This window comes from Oncorhynchus clarkii, chromosome 14 (assembly GCF_045791955.1).
Source record: "Oncorhynchus clarkii lewisi isolate Uvic-CL-2024 chromosome 14, UVic_Ocla_1.0, whole genome shotgun sequence".
Lineage (NCBI taxonomy): Eukaryota > Metazoa > Chordata > Actinopteri > Salmoniformes > Salmonidae > Oncorhynchus > Oncorhynchus clarkii.
Window position 1 is genome coordinate 27137098 of NC_092160.1, and position 21241 is coordinate 27158338.

General features: G+C 43.0%; 1 protein-coding gene across 2 annotated transcripts in view; it reads left to right on the forward strand.

Annotated features, from left to right (window-relative positions):
* The first annotated feature begins 15088 nt into the window (after positions 1 to 15088).
* Positions 15089 to 21241, forward strand: part of LOC139366480 (glutamate receptor, ionotropic, AMPA 1a) — a 181134-nt gene continuing 174981 nt past the window's right edge. Inside the window, exons 1-2 of one of the 2 annotated variants that reach the window (XM_071103992.1) lie at positions 15089 to 15192; positions 15421 to 15555. In XM_071103992.1, the coding sequence (XP_070960093.1) occupies positions 15111 to 15192; positions 15421 to 15555 (217 nt within the window). In that variant the 5' untranslated portion in view covers positions 15089 to 15110. The remainder of the gene's footprint in view (positions 15193 to 15420; positions 15556 to 21241) is intronic. The other variant, XM_071103991.1, reaches the window with a different exon arrangement.

The following is a 21241-nucleotide window of genomic DNA, read 5'->3' on the forward strand; positions in this document are numbered from 1 at the left end:
ATGTTATTGCAGTCCGCCACAGGATGTTTTTGTGCTGGTCGAGGGCAGTCAGGTCTGGAGTGAACCAGGGGCTATATCTGTTCTTAGTTCTGCATTTTTTGAACGGAGCATGCTTATCTAAAATGGTGAGGAAGTTACTTTTAAAGAAAGACCAGGCATCCTCAACTGACGGGATGAGGTCAATGTCCTTCCAGGATACCCGGGCCAGGTCGATTAGAAAGGCCTGCTCACAGAAGTGTTTTAGGGAGCGTTTGACAGTGATGAGGGGTGGTCGTTTGACTGCGGCTCCGTAGCGGATACAGGCAATGAGGCAGTGATCGCTGAGATCCTGGTTGAAGACAGCGGAGGTGTATTTGGAGGGCCAGTTGGTCAGGATGACGTCTATGAGGGTGCCCTTGTTTACAGAGTTAGGGTTGTACCTGGTGGGTTCCTTGATGATTTGAGTGAGATTGAGGGCATCTAGCTTAGATTGTAGGACTGCCGGGGTGTTAAGCATATCCCAGTTTAGGTCACCTAACAGAACAAACTCTGAAGCTAGATGGGGGGCGATCAATTCACAAATGGTTTCCAGGGCACAGCTGGGAGCTGAGGGGGGTCGGTAGCAGGCGGCAACAGTGAGAGACTTATTTCTGGAGAGAGTAATTTTCAAAATTAGTAGTTCGAACTGTTTGGGTATGGACCTGGAAAGTATTACATTACTTTGCAGGCTATCTCTGCAGTAGACTGCAACTCCTCCCCCTTTGGCAGTTCTATCTTGACGGAAGATGTTATAGTTGGGTATGGAAATCTCAGAATTTTTGGTGGCCTTCCTGAGCCAGGATTCAGACACGGCAAGGACATCAGGGTTAGCAGAGTGTGCTAGAGCAGTGAGTAAGACAAACTTAGGGAGGAGGCTTCTGATGTTGACATGCATGAAACCAAGGCTTTTTCGATCACAGAAGTCAACAAATGAGGGTGCCTGGGGACATGCAGGGCCTGGGTTTACCTCCACATCACCCGCGGAACAGAGAAGGAGTAGTATGAGGGTGCGGCTGAAGGCTATCAAAACTGGTCGCCTAGGGCGTTGGGGACAGAGAATAAGAGGAGCAGGTTTCTGGGCATGGTAGAATATATTCAGGGCATAATGCGCAAACAGGGGTATGGTGGGGTGCGGGTACAGTGGAGGTAAGCCCAGGCACTGGGTGATGATGAGAGAGGTTGTATCTCTGGACATGCTGGTTGTAATGGGTGAGGTCACCGCATGTGTGGGGGGTGGGACAAAGGAGGTATCAGGGGTATAAAGAGTGGAACTAGGGGCTCCATTGTAAACTAAAACAATGATAACTAACCTGCACAACAGTATACAAGGCATATTGACATTTGAGAGAGACATACAGCAAGGCATACAGTAATCACAGGTGTTGAATTGGGAGAGCTAGCTAAAACAGTAGGTGAGACAACAACAGCTAATCAGCTAGCACAACAACAGCAGGTAGAATGGCGATTGACTAGGCAGAGGGGGGCTCGGATTAACTACACACAGAGCCTGAGTGCGGCTGGGGCCGACAGATAAAACATAAACAAGCAGAATGGATTACCGTGATTAATGGACAGTCCAGCATGCATCAGCTATGTAGCCAAGTGATCAGTGTCCAAGGGGCAGCGGTGGATGGGGCAGGGAAGCTGGACTGGCGAGTGTTATCCAGGTTAGAAAACTAACAATGACTAAATAGCTTGTAGCCAGTTAGCTGGTTAGCTTCTGGAGGTTCTTGAGTGTGTTCTAAAAATTAAAAATAATAGCGGTTCCGTATCACATTGGGTGAGGCAGGTTACCGGAAGGTATAAACAAATTAAAAATCGAAAAGGGATAGAAAGTAAATATGGGTTCAGTGAGTGTTTGGGACGCGGCGATTCAGACGGTTAGCAGGCCTGTGCTAACAAGCTAACAGTTAGTAGGTGCTAAACACGGTAGCAGTTAGCGGACCGGGCTAAACAAGCTAGCAGTTAGCAGGCCGAATTTGCAAGCAAGGAGATAGCAAGGGCTAGAGAGTTAGCCTTTGGGGGACGTCGCGATGGGGTGAGTCTGTTTATTCCTCTTCATGCGGTGACATCGATGGACCGGTCGTGGGTCCGGATATTGTAGTCCAGGAGCACAAAATGTTCCGTTTGCGGTGGGAATCCGGGGATGATAAATAAAAATAAAAAATAGGTCCGTTATGCTATGGTTAGAGTCGCGCTGTTCGAACTGGCGAGAGCTTTCCGAGCTAAAGGTTAGCTGATGACCGGTTAGCTGAAGACCGCTAGCAATGTTTTGCTGCCTGAATAGCTGGTAGTTAGTTGGCTAGCTTCAGTTGAGGGGTTCCAGATCCGAAGTAAATATAAATACTTTAGGAAAAATAGCTACGTTGGGTGAGGCGGGTTGCAGGAGAGTATTTAGAAGAAGTTGAGGTTCAGCAAAATGTTTTAAAAGATATGCGAAGAAAAAAAAAACGAAAACAAACAATATATACAAGGGACACGACACGACAACACGTCCTGCTGCTACGCCATCTTGGGACATCTTGATTGATTTATGCCTCGCTTTATGTCTCTCTCAAATGTCAATATGCCTTGTATACTATTGTTCAGGATAATTATCATTGTTTTAGTTTACTGCGGAGCCCCTAGTCACACTGTACATGCCTTACATATCCTCCTTTGTCCCACCTTCCACACATGCGGTGACCTCACCCAGTATAACCAGCGTGTCCAGAGATGCAACCTCTCTTATCATCACTCAGTGTCTGGGTCTACCTCCACTGTACCCGCACCTCACCATACCCCTGTCTGCACATTATGCCCCGGATCCGGGATAATTGTCATCAGCAACGCTGAATAGCATAGCGCCACAGTCAAATAATATTACTAGAAAATATTCATATTCATGAAATCACAAGTGCAATATTGCAAAACACAGCTTAGCCTTTTGTTAATCCACCTGTCGTCTCAGATTTTGAAATTATGCTTTACAGCGAAAGCAATACAAGCGTTTGTGTAAGTTTATCGATCGCTCGACAAAACAATAAGTACACTTAGCATCAGGTAACTTGGTCACGAAAATCAGAAAAGCAATCAAATTAATCGTTTAACTTTGATGATCTTTGGATGTTTTCACTCACGAGACTCCCAGTTAGACAACAAATGTTCATTTTGTTCCATAAAGATATTTTTTATATCAAAATACCTCCGTTAGTTTGGTGCGTTATGCCCAGGAATCCACCGGAAAGATCGGTCACGACAACGAAGACAAAAATTCCAAATTATATCCATAATGTCCACAGAAACATGTCACACATTTTTTATAATCAAACCTCAGGGTGTTTTTCAAATATCTATTTGATAATATATCAACCGGGACAGTTGGCTTTTCACTAGGACCGGCGCCGACAGAGATGGCCGCCTCGCTTCGCGTTCCTAGGAAACTATGCAGTTTTTTGTTTTTTTACGTGTTATTTCTTACATTAGTACCCCAGGTCATCTTAGGTTTCATTACATACAGTCGAGAAGAACTACTGAATATAAGATCAGCATCAACTCACCATCAGTACGACCAAGAATATGTTTTTCGCGACGCGGATCCTGTGTTCTGCCTTACAAACAGGACAACGGAGTGGATCCTATGCAGCGACCCAAAAAACGACTCCGAAAGAGAGGGAAACGAGGCGGTCTTCTGGTCAGACTCCGGAGACGGGCACAGCGCACACCACTCCCTAGCATTCTTCTTGCCAATGTCCAGTCTCTTAACAACAAGGTTGATGAAATCCGAGCAAGGGTAGCATTCCAGAGGGACATCAGAGACTGTAACGTTCTTTGCTTCACGGAAACGTGGCTTACTGGAGAGACGCAATCCGAAGCGGTGCAGCCAACAGGTTTCTCCACGCATCGCGCAGACAGGAAAAAACATCTTTCTGGTAAAAAGAGGGGCGGGGGCGTATGCCTTATGACTAACGTGACATGGTGCGATGAAAGAAACATACAGGAACTCAAATCCTTCTGTTCACCTGATTTAGAAATCCTCACAATCAAATGTAGACCGCATTATCTACCAAGAGAATTCTCTTCGATTATAATCACAGCCGTATATATCCCCCCCCAAGCAGACACATCGATGGCTCTGAACGAACTTTATTTAACTCTCTGCAAACTGGAAACAATTTATCCGGAGGCTGCATTCATTGTAGCTGGGGATTTTAACAAGGCTAATCTGAAAACAAGACTCCCCAAATTTTATCAGCATATCGATTGCGCAACCAGGGGAGGAAAGACCTTGGACCATTGTTACTCTAACTTCCGCGACGCATATAAGGCCCTGCCCCGCCCCCCTTTCGGAAAAGCTGACCACGACTCCATTTTGTTGATCCCTGCCTACAGACAGAAACTAAAACAAGAGGCTCCCACGCTGAGGTCTGTCCAACGCTGGTCCGACCAAGCTGACTCCACACTCCAAGACTGCTTCCATCACGTGGACTGGGAGATGTTTCGTATTGCGTCAGATAACAACATTGACGAATACGCTGATTCGGTGTGCGAGTTCATTAGAACGTGCGTTGAAGATGTCGTTCCCATAGCAACGATTAAAACATTCCCAAACCAGAAACCGTGGATTGATGGCAGCATTCGTGTGAAACTGAAAGCGCGAACCACTGCTTTTAATCAGGGCAAGGTGTCTGGTAACATGACCGAATACAAACAGTGCAGCTATTCCCTCCGCAAGGCTATCAAACAAGCTAAGCGCCAGTACAGAGACAAAGTAGAATCTCAATTCAACGGCTCAGACACAAGAGGCATGTGGCAGGGTCTACAGTCAATCACGGACTACAGGAAGAAACCCAGCCCAGTCACGGACCAGGATGTCTTGCTCCCAGGCAGACTAAATAACTTTTTTGCCCGCTTTGAGGACAATACAGTGCCACTGACACGGCCTGCAACGAAAACATGCGGTCTCTCCTTCACTGCAGCCGAGGTGAGTAAGACACTTAAACGTGTTAACCCTCGCAAGGCTGCAGGCCCAGATGGCATCCCCAGCCGCGCCCTCAGAGCATGCGCAGACCAGCTGGCCGGTGTGTTTACGGACATATTCAATCAATCCCTATACCAGTCTGTTGTTACCACATGCTTCAAGAGGGCCACCATTGTTCCTGTTCCCAAGAAAGCTAAGGTAACTGAGCTAAATGACTACCGCCCCGTAGCACTCACATCCGTCATCATGAAGTGCTTTGAGAGACTAGTCAAGGACCATATCACCTCCACCCTACCTGACACCCTAGACCCACTCCAATTTGCTTACCGCCCAAATAGGTCCACAGACGATGCAATCTCAACCACACTGCACACTGCCCTAACCCATCTGGACAAGAGGAATACCTATGTGAGAATGCTGTTCATCGACTACAGCTCGGCATTCAACACCATAGTACCCTCCAAGCTCGTCATCAAGCTCGAGACCCTGGGTCTCGACCCCGCCCTGTGCAACTGGGTACTGGACTTCCTGACGGGCCGCCCCCAGGTGGTGAGGGTAGGCAACAACATCTCCTCCCCGCTGATCCTCAACACTGGGGCCCCACAAGGTTGCGTTCTGAGCCCTCTCCTGTACTCCCTGTTCACCCACGACTGCGTGGCCACGCACGCCTCCAACTCAATCATCAAGTTTGCGGACGACACAACAGTGGTAGGCTTGATTACCAACAACGATGAGACGGCCTACAGGGAGGAGGTGAGGGCCCTCGGAGTGTGGTGTCAGGAAAACAACCTCACACTCAACGTAAACAAAACTAAGGAGATGATTGTGGACTTCAGGAAACAGCAGAGGGAACACCCCCCTATCCACATCGATGGAACAGTAGTGGAGAGGGTAGCAAGTTTTAAGTTCCTCGGCATACACATCACAGACAAACTGAATTGGTCCACTCACACAGACAGCATCGTGAAGAAGGCGCAGCAGCGCCTCTTCAACCTCAGGAGGCTGAAGAAATTCGGCTTGTCACCAAAAGCACTCACAAACTTCTACAGATGCACAATCGAGAGCATCCTGGCGGGCTGTATCACCGCCTGGTATGGCAACTGCACCGCCCTCAACCGTAAGGCTCTCCAGAGGGTAGTGAGGTCTGCACAACGCATCACCGGGGGCAAACTACCTGCCCTCCAGGACACCTACACCACCCGATGTCACAGGAAGGCCATAAAGATCATCAAGGACATCAACCACCCGAGCCACTGCCTGTTCACCCCGCTATCATCCAGAAGGCGAGGTCAGTACAGGTGCATCAAAGCTGGGACCGAGAGACTGAAAAACAGCTTCTATCTCAAGGCCATCAGACTGTTAAACAGCCACCACTAACACTGAGTGGCTGCTGCCAACACACTGACACTGACTCAACTCCAGCCACTTTAATAATGGGAATTGATGGGAAATGATGTAAATATATCACTAGCCACTTTAAACAATGCTACCTTATATAAATGTTACTTACCCTACATTATTCATCTCATACGCATACGTATATACTGTACTCTATATCATCGACGGTATCCTTATGTAATACATGTATCACTAGCCACTTTATACTATACTATGCCACTTTGTTTACATACTCATCTCATTTGTACATACTGTACCCGATACCATCTACTGTATCTTGCCTATGCTGCTCTGTACCATCACTCATTCATATATCCTTATGTACATATTCTTTATCCCCTTACACTGTGTACAAGACAGTAGTTTTGGAATTGTTAGTTAGATTACTTGTTATTACTGCATTGTCGGAACTAGAAGCACAAGCATTTCGCTACACTCGCATTAACATCTGCTAACCATGTGTATGTGACAAATAAAATTTGATTTGATTTGATTTGATTTGATTTAATAATGGCCGCCTTTCTCTTTTGCGCACAACTCACTCTGAGAGCCCCCACCTAACCACTTACACAATGTGGTCATTCACGCTCATTCTTCAAAATAAAAGCCTGAAACTATGTCTGAAGACTCTTAACACCGTGAGGAAGCGATAGGAAAATTAATCTGGTTGATATCCCTTTAAATGGAGCAATGGGAGGCTATGGAACATGGAGTTTTCAAAATAGAAGCCACTTCCTGGTTTGATTTTTCTCAGGGTTTCGCCTGCAATATCAGTTCTGTTATACTCACAGACAATATTTTGAATGTTTTGGAAACTTTAGAGTGTTTTCTGTCCTAATCTGTTATATAATTATATGCATATTCTAGCATCTGGTCCTGAGAAATAGGCCGTTTACTTTGGGAACGTTATTTTTCCAAACATAAAAATAGTGCCCCCTAGCTTCAAAAGGTTAACATCAGAAGCCTACTCCCTAAGTTTGTTTTACTCACTCCTTTAGCACACTCTGCCAACCCTGATGTCCTTGCCGTGTCTGAATCCTGGTTTAGAAAGGCCACCAAAAATTCTGAGATTTCCATACCCAACTACAACATTTTCCGTCAAGATAGAACTGCCAAAGGGGGAGGAGTTGCAATCTACTGCAGAGATAGCTTGAAAAGTTCTGTCATCCAGGTCTATGCACAAACAGTTTGAGCTTCTAATTTAAAAAACATCTCTCCAGAAATAAGTCTGTCACTGTTGCCGCCTGTTAAAGACCCCCTCAGCTCCCAGCTGTGCCCTGGACACCATATGTGAATTGATTGCCCCCCATCTATCTTCAGAGTTTGTTCTGTTAGATGACCTAAAACTGGGATATGCTTAACACCCTAGCAGTCCTACAATCTAAGCTAGATGCCCTCAATCTCACACAAATTATCAAGGAAACCACCAGGTACAACCCTAAATCCGTTAATTAACATGGGCACCCTCATAGATATTATCCTGACGAACTTGCCCTCCACATACACCTCTGCTGTTTTCAAACAGGATCTCAGCGATCACTGCCTCATTGCCCGCATTCGCTATGGGTCCGCGGTCAAACAACCACCCCTCATCACTGTCAAACGCTCCCTAAAATTCTTCTGCGAGCTGGCCTTTCTAATCGACCTGGCCCCGGGTATCCTGGAAGGATATTGACCTCATCCTGTCAGTCGAGGATGCTTGGTCGATCTTTAACAGTAATTTCCTCACCATCTTAAATAAGCATGCCCCTTTCAAAAAATGTAGAACTAAGAACAGATATAGCCCTTGGTTCACTCCAGACCTGACTGCTCTTGACCAGCACAAAAACACCCTGTGGCGGACTGCAATAGCATCGAATAGTCCCCGCGATATGCAACTGTTCAGGGAAGTCAGGAACCAATATACACAGTCAGTGAGGTAAGCAAAGGCTAGCTTTGTCAAACAGAAATTTGCATCCTGTAGCTCTAACTCCCCAAAACTTTGAGACACTGTAAAGTCCATGGAGAACAAGAGCCTCTCCTCCCAGCTGCCCACTGCACTGAGGCTAGGCAACATGGTCACAACCAATAAATCCATGATAATCGAACATTTCAATAAGCATTTCTCTACGGCTGGCCATACTTTCCTCCTGGCTACCCCAACCCCGGCCAACAGCTCCGCACCCCCCGCATCTACTTTCCCGAGCCTCCCCAGCATCTCTTTCACCCAAATCCAGATAGCTGATGTTCTGAAAGATCTGCAAAATCTGGACCCCTACAAATCAGCCGGGCTAGACAATCTGGACCCCCTCTTTCTAAAATTATCTGCCGAAATTGTTGCAACCCCTATTACTAGCCTGTTCAACCTCTCTTTCGTATCATCTGAGATTCCCAAAGATTGGAAAGCTGCCGCGGTCATCCCCCTCTTCAAAGGGGGTGACACTCTAGACCCAAACTGCCTCAGACCGATATATATCCTACCCTGTCTTTCTAAGGTCTTCGAAAGCCAAGTTAACAAGCAGATTACTGACCATTTCGAATCCCACCATACCTTCTCCGCTACGCAATCTGGTTTCAGAGCTGGTCATGGGTGCACCTCAGCCACGCTCAAGGTTCTAAACGACATCATAACCGCCATTGATAAGAGACATTACTGTGCAGCCGTATTAATCGACCTGGCCAAGGCTTTCGACTCTGTCAATCACAACATTCTTATTAGCAGACTCGACAGCCTTGGTTTCTCAAATGATTGCCTCGCCTGGTTTACCAACTACTTTTCTGATAGAGTTCAGTGTGTCAAATTGGAGGGCCTGTTGTCCGGACCTCTGACAGTCTCTATGGGTGTGCCACAGGGTTCAATTCTCGGGCCGACTCTCTTTTCTGTATACATCAATGATGTTGCTCTTGCTGCTGGTGATTCTCTGATCCACCTCTACGCAGATGACACCATTCTGTATACTTCTGGCACCTCCTTGGACACTGTGTTAACTAACCTCCAGACGAGCTTCAATGCCATACAACTCTCCTTCCGTGGCCTCCAACTGCTCTTCAAGGCAAGTAAAACTAAATGCATGCTATCCAATCGATCAGTGCCCGCACCTGCTCGCCCGTCCAGCATCACTACGGCTCTGACTTAGAATACGTGGACAACTACAAATACCTGGGTGTCTGGTTAGACTGTAAACTCTCCTTCCAGACTCACATTAAGCATCTCCAGTCCAAAATTAAATCTAGAATCGGCTTCCGCAACAAAGCATCCTTCACTCATGCTGCCAAACATACCCTCTTAAAACTGACCATCCTACCGATCCTCGACTTCGGTGATGTCATCTATAAAATAGCCTCCAACACTCTACTCAACAAACTGGATGCAGTCTATCACAGTGCCATCCGTTTTGTCACCAAAGCCCCATACACTACCCACCATTGCGACCTGTATGCACCCACTGTAAGCACCCACTCATAGCATGCACTCCAGCAGGTATATCTCACTGGTCACCCCCAAAGCCAATTCCTCCTTTGGTCGTCTTTCCTTCCAGTTCTCTGCTGCCCATGACTGGGACGAATTGCAAACATTTCTGAAGCTGGAGACACATCTCCCTCACTAGCTTTAAAGCACCAGCTGTCAGAGCAGCTTACAGATCACTGCACCTGTACATAGCCCATCTGTAAACAGCCCATCTATCTACCTACCTCATCCCCATACTGGTATTTATTTGTTTTGCTCCTTTGCACCCCAGTATCTCTACCTGCACATTCATCTTCTGCCGATCTACCATTCCAGTGTTTAATTGCTATATTGTAATTACTTCGCCACCATGGCCTATTTATTTCCTTAACTTACCTCATTTGCACTCACTGTATATAGACTTTTTGTTTTCTTTTGTTCTACTGTATTATTGACTGTATGTTTTGTTTATTCCATGTGTAACTCTGTTGTTGTATGTGTCGAATTGCTACGCTTTATCTTGTCCAGGTCGCAGTTGCATATGAGAACTTGTTCTCAACTAGCCTACCTGGTTAAATAAAGGTGAAATAAAATAAATAAAATAAATGCCATTTGCACAGACTGTATATAAACTTTCTATTTCTTTTCCTTCTCTATTGTGTTATTGACTGTACGCTTCTTTATTACATGTGTAACTCTGTGTTGTTGTTTCTGTCGCACTGCTTTATTTTTTCTTGGCCAGGTCGCAGTTGTAAATGAGAACTTGTTCTCAACTAGCCTACCTGGTTAAATATAGGTTAAATTAAAAAAAATTAAAAGCCAGGATGAAGCGGCAGTAGAAATGAGCAAATCCCAGGAAACCTTGCAGCTGCACTCTGGATGTGGGTTCAGGCCAATCCACCACCCCTCTCACCTTGTCAGAGTCTATCTGCATATTTACAGCAGCAATGATGTACCCTAGGAAGGAGATGGGGGAGCGATGGAATTCCTATTTTTCTGCTTTAACAAAAAGCTGGTTCTCCAGGAGACTCTGATGGACCTGTCGGACGTGGAGGACATGTTCTTGAGCTGACCGGGAAAAAATGAGGATATCATCAAGGTAGACAAACACGAACCGGCCAACATATCATGGAGCACATTGTTGACCAGGCTCTGGAACACTGCGGGAGCATTGGTCTGTCCAAATGGCATAACAAGGTACTCATAGTGTCTGCTAGCCGTGTTAAAAGCGGTCTTCTATTCATCTCCTTCCAGAACCAGATGGTAGGCGTTCCGAAGGTTCAACGTAGAGAAGATTGTCGCCCCATGTAGAGGCTTGAAAACCAAGGAGATGCGTGGTAGAGGGTAACATTGTTTTTACTGTGATGTAATTTATAGGCCCCGGTAGTCAATATACGTGTGGAGGGTTTTGTCCTTCTCCACAAAGAAGAAACCTGCGCCGGGTGAGGCAGAAGGATGAATACTCCCTGCAGCAAGAGAATCCTGTTGGGGATGAATAAGAATTAGTTGGGTAACATAGATAAGATGTTTTATTTTCATTATATGCTTGTGAGTTACTTGTCATTTAGAATGTATCTTGTTGTACTATAGTGGTGGCCATTTGCAGTTATCTGTTCTCTGTCAGGGTTCAGTTACTTGGGCCTTAGAGAGGGGAGAGGTCAAGCTTGTCGTCATGTGTAAACGTATATTTTAAACCATGTGAAGGGATGATTGAGGGGGAACCAATTATCTCTTGGCTCCACAATGTCTGTGTACCAGTCACTCCCTACTTTTCCCATCTGGGAGAGGAGGATGGCAGTGTCTGGAACCATTCTATGTTCCCTCTCTGGTTGCCCTTATCTTGACCTAAAGGCTCACTCTCCTCTCCGTGAGCTTGTCCAGAATGGTTTGTATTTGGGATGGGAGTGTCTAAAATGACAATTGATATATACCATTGGGTGAGGTAATGTCTTGGTACCATTTTGTACCAAGAACGAGATAAGAGCTTTGTTTAAGAGACCAAACTGAACGATAATTTATAGCCAATGCTGTCTGGCTATGGGATACTCCTCTCTGAAGTAAAGTCTTTCTTTGTGTAAGTTCCTAAGAACTGTGGTTTGTCATGTCGACTAGGGGGGGGGGGGGGGGGGGGGGGGGGGTGGATCTTTGCTATAAGAGATCTCAATGCCATTATGTTGACCACTCTCAACTTTTCATTAGAGTTTCTGAAATGTTGAAAGTCAAAATGCTATTGCAAAAGCTTAATTATTATTAAAGGTGAAGATTAAGCATAACTCTGACTGGTGTGTGATTTGCTCTCTCATCATTTGGTAATTAAGGAAATTTCCACGACAATCCTCAATGAATAAAGCCGCCCCCGAGATGTTGTAGCACCCAGGAAAAGGTTGATAGGGCAGTCGTAGGTTCAATTCGGAGGAAGAGTTGTATCGCGGGCCTTATTGAAAATCTCCTGGAGGTCCTGGTACTCCGCGGGATTGGCGAAGAGATCCAAGGCTTCTCCCAAGCCCGCAGGAAGACATTGCGGGGCAAGCTGCACCTACTTCAGACAATGTGCATGGCAAAACGGGTTCCAACCCATGATAGAGCCAGTTGCCCAGTCGATCAGAGGATTGTGCCTCTGGAGCCATGAACCCCAAAACCACACGTTAATGGTAAACATAGTGTGGGAGACTTTGAGAATAGAGTGCCCATCCAGCGCTCTGACGTCCATGGGAATGGAGAGGGGTTGTGTGGGGATTCTCAGGTCCGACACCAGGATAGTGTCCATAAAGCTCTCGTCTGGCCCAGAGTCAATGAGCACCCGGAGAGACTGGTCACCCCACAACAGGATAGCATGGAGAGGAGTACAAGAAATGGAAGATGGGAAATTCCCCGTACGGCTCACCAGCTTACTCATACCTACTTGATGAGCCTGGTCTTTAATGGGCAGATAGATAAGAAATGTCCCGTAGCTCCACAATACAGACAGATCTTGGTGTTTATTCTGCGTAAATGCTCAGCGGGATACAATCTACCCCTTCCCAGTTGCATGGGCTTTGGAGGAGACGACTCGACAGCTGTCTGTGATTTTCGAGAGAACTCGGGTGACATCGGATCCCATCGGAAAGGTGGACATCAAAGACTTCCAGGATTCCTTGAGGCGAGGTGGAAATCGAGGACGAGCGAGGGCGACAGGGAACAGACTCCATCTACCTCCTTCGTTCCCACAGCTGCCCATAGATCCAGATGGTCAAGGCTATGAAGGAGTCGAGGTCCATGAGCAGCTCCCGGGCTGCGAGCTCGTCTTTAATCCCCTCCGATAATCCATGAAGGAACGCGTCCAACAGGGCTTCCGGGTTCCAGGCATTCTCAGCCGCCAACGTGCAAAAATCCATCGCATAGTCTACCAGACTGTTGGAGTCCTGTCATAGTTGGAGCAGCTTACGATCCGCCTCTCTCCCGGACAACGGAGAATTGCCACAAACTCCTTCAGACTGAGGAAAATGGTGGATTGTTGCTCCCTCACCACCGTAGCCCAGGCGAGAGCCCTCCCAGACATCAGCGTTATCAAGTACACTATCCTCGGGCAATCCGAGGGAAATGAAAAGCGCTGCAGCTCAAAGATGAGAGAACACTGGGAGAGTAACTGACAGTCTGGGAGGTTACTGTAGTGGCAGGCTGCCTAACAGAAAATCCGCGGAATTGCTACAGAAAAGTATTAAAGGCAGGGTCATGGCATTCCGCCAAGGTCCTTCCATAAGACCTTGAAGTAACTCCTTGTGTCTTCCAATGGTGGCTCTTAGGAAGGAGACGGCATTGTGGAGCTGGTCCGAGTCTCCTAGGTCAGTCATGGCCAGTTTGTACTATCAGGACTCAGGCCAAGACCCAGATGCAGACACAGGAGGTGGATAGTATGAGTCTCAGAGTTTATTATAGTACAAGGGGCAGGCAAAAGGTAAGTCAAGCCAGGCAAAGGGTTGTAATCGAAATCAGAGTCAGGCAGAAAGGTCAGAACAGTGGGCAGGATCAGGGACAGGACATGCAGAAAGGTCAGAACAGTGGGCAGGATCAGGGACAGGACATGCAGAAAGGTCAGAACTGGGAAGACTAGGAAAACAAAAACTAGAGCACAGGAAACACGGGAACATGCTGGTAGGACTTGACAGGACAAGACGAACTGGCAACAGACAAACAGAAAATGCAGATACAAATAAACAGGGGATAATGAGGGGAGATGGGAGACGTGGGGTGTGGAGACAAGCACAAAGACAGGTGAAACAGATCAGGGTGTGACAGAAAGTGCTGAACTAATAAGCCTACCTCATCGCAGCTTGTTTGCTTGCACTTGTTTATACTTAGAGCTAAGTGTTAATGATATAAGAATAAACATTATGAATTTACTGAACATAAATGTAAAAATGTTTGTGTATGGTTCAAAAGTAAAAACTCATATTGGCTTTCTTTATTATTGAAGGAGAATGCGGTTGTTATCGACTTACAAATCCACAAGGAGTCAATAGTAACTACAGTACATTTGTTTAAGCAAGTCAGCCATATCAGCTATGGTTTTTAGAAAGGTAGTAAATGAGGCTGAGTGAACTGTTTCGCTGCCGCTCAAGTCTCCGCTGATGGCCAGGTGTAGCAGTGGTAAGGATTCACTCCAAAGTGCTGAAAGGAAAGCTCTGCTGTTGGGACAGCTTTATGTAGGCCCTAACAGTTTGTAGGCACCGTTTGTCACTGTTATAGTGCAAATAATTTATTGCTTCGTGTTGTGTAGTGTATTGGCTTTGCTGGCATTCATTAAAAACACATATAAACAGTGCAATTACGCAAAGAGTATGTGGTGCATAATTCCCCCATAGGTCCATTTAAGTGGATTACGTAGAATGATGTCAAATTCAGATGTAAGAAAATGTTATACACTAATAAAACACTAGATGAACCAAGGAACCATAGCCATTATGACAGTTTCAATCCAATTCCAAGTATATAAAACAACATACAAACAGAGCTCCGGCGAGATCCCAACAGCGTCTCCTGAGAGGCGTGGGTGCGTTCGGTAGGTAGGGGCTAGAGTTGAAGTCACCGCTCCGTATCATAACAGCCGAGGACAAGCGGGCATCAGCAGCGCGCGAGAGAAAGAGCGGGGGGAGAGAGAAGACAGTGACTGCAGTTGCATGCTCTCTCTCGACGTTGGATGGATGTTGTTGTAAGAGCATCTGCAACTGGGAAAAGAGGAGTGGGGAAGAGGAGGTATACACTAACTCACCAAGGAAAGATCTATGCTTGGATTTCGGATCTTTTTTCTTCGCCAATGCAAAAGGAAATATGCAGCGAAGCTTCACCCTCCTGTACACCAGTTTTCTGGGGATGTGCTTGGGTTCAAGTTTTCCAAGTAACATCAATATAGGTAGGTGAAAAACATGCGTAAAATGAAGTCTGACAAAATTATTTTAATTGTTTATTTATTTAGGCTACAAATTTGTATGGACAAATATGCCTTTTCCGAAGCTTTAAAGTTGTATTCAACATATTTTGCTGATTAAACAGTCCAGATATATTTATCTGTTCTGTGCTTGCGTTTAGTTTGCAGAGAGCCGTTTTATAAAAAAAAACGTTGATTCTGTATCTTTCACAGGGGGACTATTCCCAACCGAATCTCACGAATATGAGGTGTTTCGGTTCGCGCTCTCGCACCACCAGGATATCCCCAAACTGGTGCCGCAGGTGGATATGGTCAAGATGGGCAACAGCTTCTCCATGACATATGCCTGTAAGTCTTTCCTTTTCCCCACGGTTTCTGTTATCCTCATCCCACCCATCCTTCCCAGTTATTTCCTAGTTTGCTTCATATGTTATTTATGCATACGATCAATATGTTGTTGTCCTTATGCTCAACGAGATCACTGGCCAACGCTTGTCCTGAAATTATTTTATTTCTATTTAAATGAGTCTGTCATTGATAGTTGGAGATATCATATATGCAATTACAGCTGGTTTTTCGCTCTCTGTAAAGAGGTTCCGAGAATGTGTGCTTTTGTGGATCCATCTGCTTCGTTTCTCTCTCTTTCTCGTCAGAGGCGAGGTGTGCGTGCTTGTGTGAGCGAGAGAGAGACCTCAGTGCAATGAACAGATTTTTCTGACAATCTACCCATATCAGTAATATACATGTAGGCTACAAACAATAGAACCAGACGCAACAAAGTGGTTATATATATTTTTTAAATGTATTACGTTTTGACACCCTTCCCCCTACACAAGCCAACATGCGCTTCCTGCGCTTGAAATATTATCTGCCGTTAGCGCAGATCAACCAACCCCCCTTTCCCACCGGCATTCAGGAGAAACCTGTTACCACAAAGCGCTTTTCCTAATTAGCGACGGATTTGTATTCGCTTAGCTTCAGCTGGCACCAGCTACTTTCATTAAAGTGTTAAGCGCGCGGCTCAGGTTCGCTTTCTCATTACAGTAACCTAGCCAACAACGCCATACCACTCAAATGGCTCCAACCGCCGTGACTCACTCAAGTTCATAAGGTTGTCTCTGTGCGTTTCAGAAACACGTCTAAATTAGGGTTCTAATTAATGGAACACTGTAGGAGAAATATTGCATCGGAGACCTTTCATTCGTTCACCCTTGGACATCATATTCTTTATGGATGAGGTCACTTACATGGGGGCGAGCGTGTAAGGTGACACTCAGACGCGTAAATCAAATCAAAATCAAATCAAATGTTATTTGTCACATACACATGGTAAGAAGGAGAATTTATAGTTTATTGCGAAGCACCGCGGATCAATGGCTGTCACCTGTCAAGCAGTTAAGACGTTACTCTCTTGTAAGTACATCAACCAACGAATCGATCAGGTGTTGTCATCGCACAGCCTGTCTGCCCCTTGGATGCCCAAATTAAATCATGTTTAACCTAATCGTTTTAGTATTAGTGTCACAGTCACCTTCCCTTATTAACAGATGCAGACAATGACTCGATTTTGTAACATGTTTTAAAGATCAAGGTGATCTGGTAGCCCAATCTATCCCCAGTCTGCTGAAAAGCAAGAAAAAAACATGATAAAACGAAAAAATAACTTAATTTCTGCATTTAAGTTTATTTTTGTGTGCCAGTCTGTACTTTGGGGATATTAAACAACAAGATGCCCTTGAGTTTTTAATATTTATCTTAAGTTGCTAAGTCTAAAGGTAGGCTATATCCCAGGTGTTCCATGTTGGACACCCTTAAAACGGGCATCAGGCCGATGCAGCTGGGTGCTGAATGCAGATTAAACATACACAATAGATTCTCCTCCCTGACAACTCTCTCTTTCCACACTAGTCTCCCCAGGACTGCTTGAAGTGCGACATTCAGTTTCACCGGCAGAGTTTTTAGACATTGATAACCGTGTTGTCTCTGTGTTTTGTTCCTACTTGGAGACAAGACTTGAATTTAAAGGCAGTTTTTATTCTGTTTCACATACTTGTCATGTTTTTCCTCAGATCTCAGATCTCTGATCTCTGCCTCTTAGAGATACAGTTCCCTTTTGAAAAGAAAAGGAAATCAGAAGAAAACAGTTGATATATTTTAAGTCACATATGATATCTAATGCAGTATTACTGTAACATATGATATCTAATGCAGTATTGCTGTAACATATGATATCTAATGCAGTATTGCTGTAACATATGATATCTAATGCAGTATTGCTGTAACATATGATATCTAATGCAGTATTGCTGTAACATATGATATCTAATGTGGTATTGCTGTAACATATGATATCTAATGCAGTATTACTGTAACATATGATATCTAATGCACTATTGCTGTAACATATGATATCTAATGCAGTATTGCTGTAACATATGATATCTAATGCAGTATGACTGCAAAATATATCTAATTCAATATGACTGTAAAATATATCTAATTCAATATGACTGTAACATATGATATCTAATGCAATATGAACGTAACATATGATATCTAATGCAATATGGGCGTAACATATGATATCTAATGCAATATGACTGTAAAGTATGGTATCTAATGCAATATGACTTTAACATATGATATCTAATGCAATATGACTTTAACATATGATATCTAATTCAATATGACTGTAACATATGATATCTCATGCAATATGAAAGTAAAATATGATATCTAATGCAATATGACTGTAACCTATGATATCTAATGCAATATGACCATAACATATAATATCTAATTCAATATGACTGTAACATGTGATATCTAATTCAATATGACTGTAACATATTATATCTAATGCAATATGACTGTAACATATGATATCTAATTCAATATGACTGTAACATATGATATCTATTGCAATTTCACCATAACGTATGATATTCAATGCAATATGACCATAACATATGATATCTAATGCAATATGACCGTAAAATATGATATCTAATGCAATATGACTTTAACATATGATATCTAATTCAATATGTCTCTAACATATGATATCTAATGCAATATGACCGTAACATATAATATCTAATGCAATATGACTGTAACATATGTTATCTAATGCAATATGACTTTAACATATGATATCTAATTCAATATGACTGTAACATATGATATCTAATTCAATATGACTTTAACATACAATATCTAATGTGATCTGACCGTAACATATGATATCTAATTCAATATGTCTCTAACATATGATATCTAATGCAATATGACCGTAACATATAATATCTAATGCAATATGAATGTAACATATGTTATCTAATGCAATATGACTTTAACATATGATATCTAATTCAATATGACTGTAACATATGATATCTAATTCAATATGACTTTAACATACAATATCTAATGTGATCTGACCGTAACATATGATATCTAATTCAATATGTCTGTAATATATGATATCTAATGCAATATGACCGTATCATATAATATCTAATGCAATATGACTGTAACATATGATATCTAATGCAATATGACTTTAAGATATGATATCTAATTCAATATGACTGTAACATATGATATCTAATTCAATATGACTGTAACATATGATATCTAATGCAATAAGACAGTAACATATGATATCTAATACAATATGATCGTAACATATGATATCTAATGCAATATGACTTTAACATATGATATCTAAATCAATATGACTGTAACATATGATATCTAATTCAATATGACTGTAACATATGATATCTAATGCAATATGACTGTAACATATGATATCTAATGCAATATGACCGTAACATATGATATCTAATTCAATATGACTGTAACATATGATATCTAATGCAAGATGACTTTAACATATGATATCTAATTCAATATGACTGTAACATATGATATCTAATGCAAGATGACTTTAACATATGATATCTAATGCATTATGACCGTAATATATGATATCTAATGTAATATGACTGTAACATATGATATCTAATGCAATTTGACTTTAACATATGTTATCTAATGCAATATGACTTTAACATATGATATCTAATTCAATATGACTGTAACATATGATATCTAATTCAATATGACTTTAACATACAATATCTAATGTGATCTGACCGTAACATATGATATCTAATTCAATATGACTCTAACATACAATATCTAATGTGATCTGACCGTAACATATGATATCTAATGCGATATGACTGTAACATATGATATCTAATGCAATATGACTGTAACATATGATATCTAATGCAATTTGACTTTAACATATGTTATCTAATGCAATATGACTTTAACATATGATATCTAATTCAATATGACTGTAACATATGATATCTAATTCAATATGACTTTAACATACAATATCTAATGTGATCTGACCGTAACATATGATATCTAATTCAATATGACTCTAACATACAATATCTAATGTGATCTGACCGTAACATATGATATCTAATGCGATATGACTGTAACATATGATATCTAATGCAATATGACTGTAACATATGATATCTAATGCAATATGACTGTAACATATGATATCTAATGCAATATGATCGTAACATATGATATCTAATGCACACACACACACACACACACACACACACACACACACACACACACACACACACACACACACACACACACACACACTTGAAGACAATAGGGTCATCCAGTGTAGTGTACGTAGTAACGGAACATGGATCCATTGATTCCAGGAAGGTTCTGCTTCGTCCTCCGTCTGTTTGCATGATCACTGCTTAGTGGAGGCACACGCACACACACGCACGCACACACACACACACACTCATAGGGCATGAGGGGTAAGAAACAACATGTTTATCAGGATAAAAAGTGTCACGACAGGCCTGATGGAAACAGAACATGTTTCGGTAAACTTCTCAAATGTCGACAAAACAAAATACTGTAGACGAGGTGGGATCTTTTTGTGTCTGTAAAATAAATTATGCGAGAAATTTCGGTGGAAACACTGATAGAATAACCATCATATCGAAGTAAACTTGGAGTCATGCGACGTCGTCAGGAAAGCATGAAGTTTATTAGGCTGCAGATGAAATAAGTTCTGATGAACTTCACAGGGTGGTGAAAGTGCACGGTGATGAGCTTGATGCTTCTTTCTGATAAATATCAAGGGTTGTATTCTGGTGACATGATCATTGATGCTTGACTGCTGTTTGAATTCAAATAATCTCATTCTTTTGTCAATAATAATCTCATCATGTAGGCTATACGTGCACTTTATTCAGCAGCGCGCTGACACAGTACTGTATCATACCGGAGTGGGCACACTCCCTATATAATACCATTCTGTTGTGTGACAACCATCAGTAGAGTTGAAAATGCCATGGAAACCCATTTCACTTGTATTTTTTATTCAGTACATGGTCCTTTTACCACAAAATGTATTTTTATTTGCACTAGATCATCACACGCAGTCTTTTATCTGCAGCAAATGCATTTGATTGGAAACACATCTGTGGTGGGAAAATGCACATATAGTTTTAAACAGATTGAGAATATTCACATGAAAATCTGTCAACAATTGGATGGAAACCTAACTTGTCTGAGTCTTTTAAAGGCCACTTGTATTTCTAAAATTGTTTTTGTGCTAAACAACCCTTGAGCTGAGCTGGGTATTGGCAGCCGCTGTGATGACAACACATTCCCAGATTGTGGTGAGTGAGCAGTGATCTTGTGTGTGTGTGCTCTGCTCTATTGCTTCTCTCCATCCCTAATGTGAAGGGACAGATCAGATCCTGTTAGCTGAGACAGACAGGCGTTGATGTGACATGCATCATGTAGCCTATCGGTTAGAGAGTTTGTACAATAACCCAAAGGTTGCTAGTTCTAATCCCTGAGCCGCCTTGGTGAAAAATCTGTCAAAGTGCCCTTGAGCACTTAACCCTAATTGTTCCTGTATGTCGCTCTGGATTAGAGCGTCTGCTAAATGATTAACATG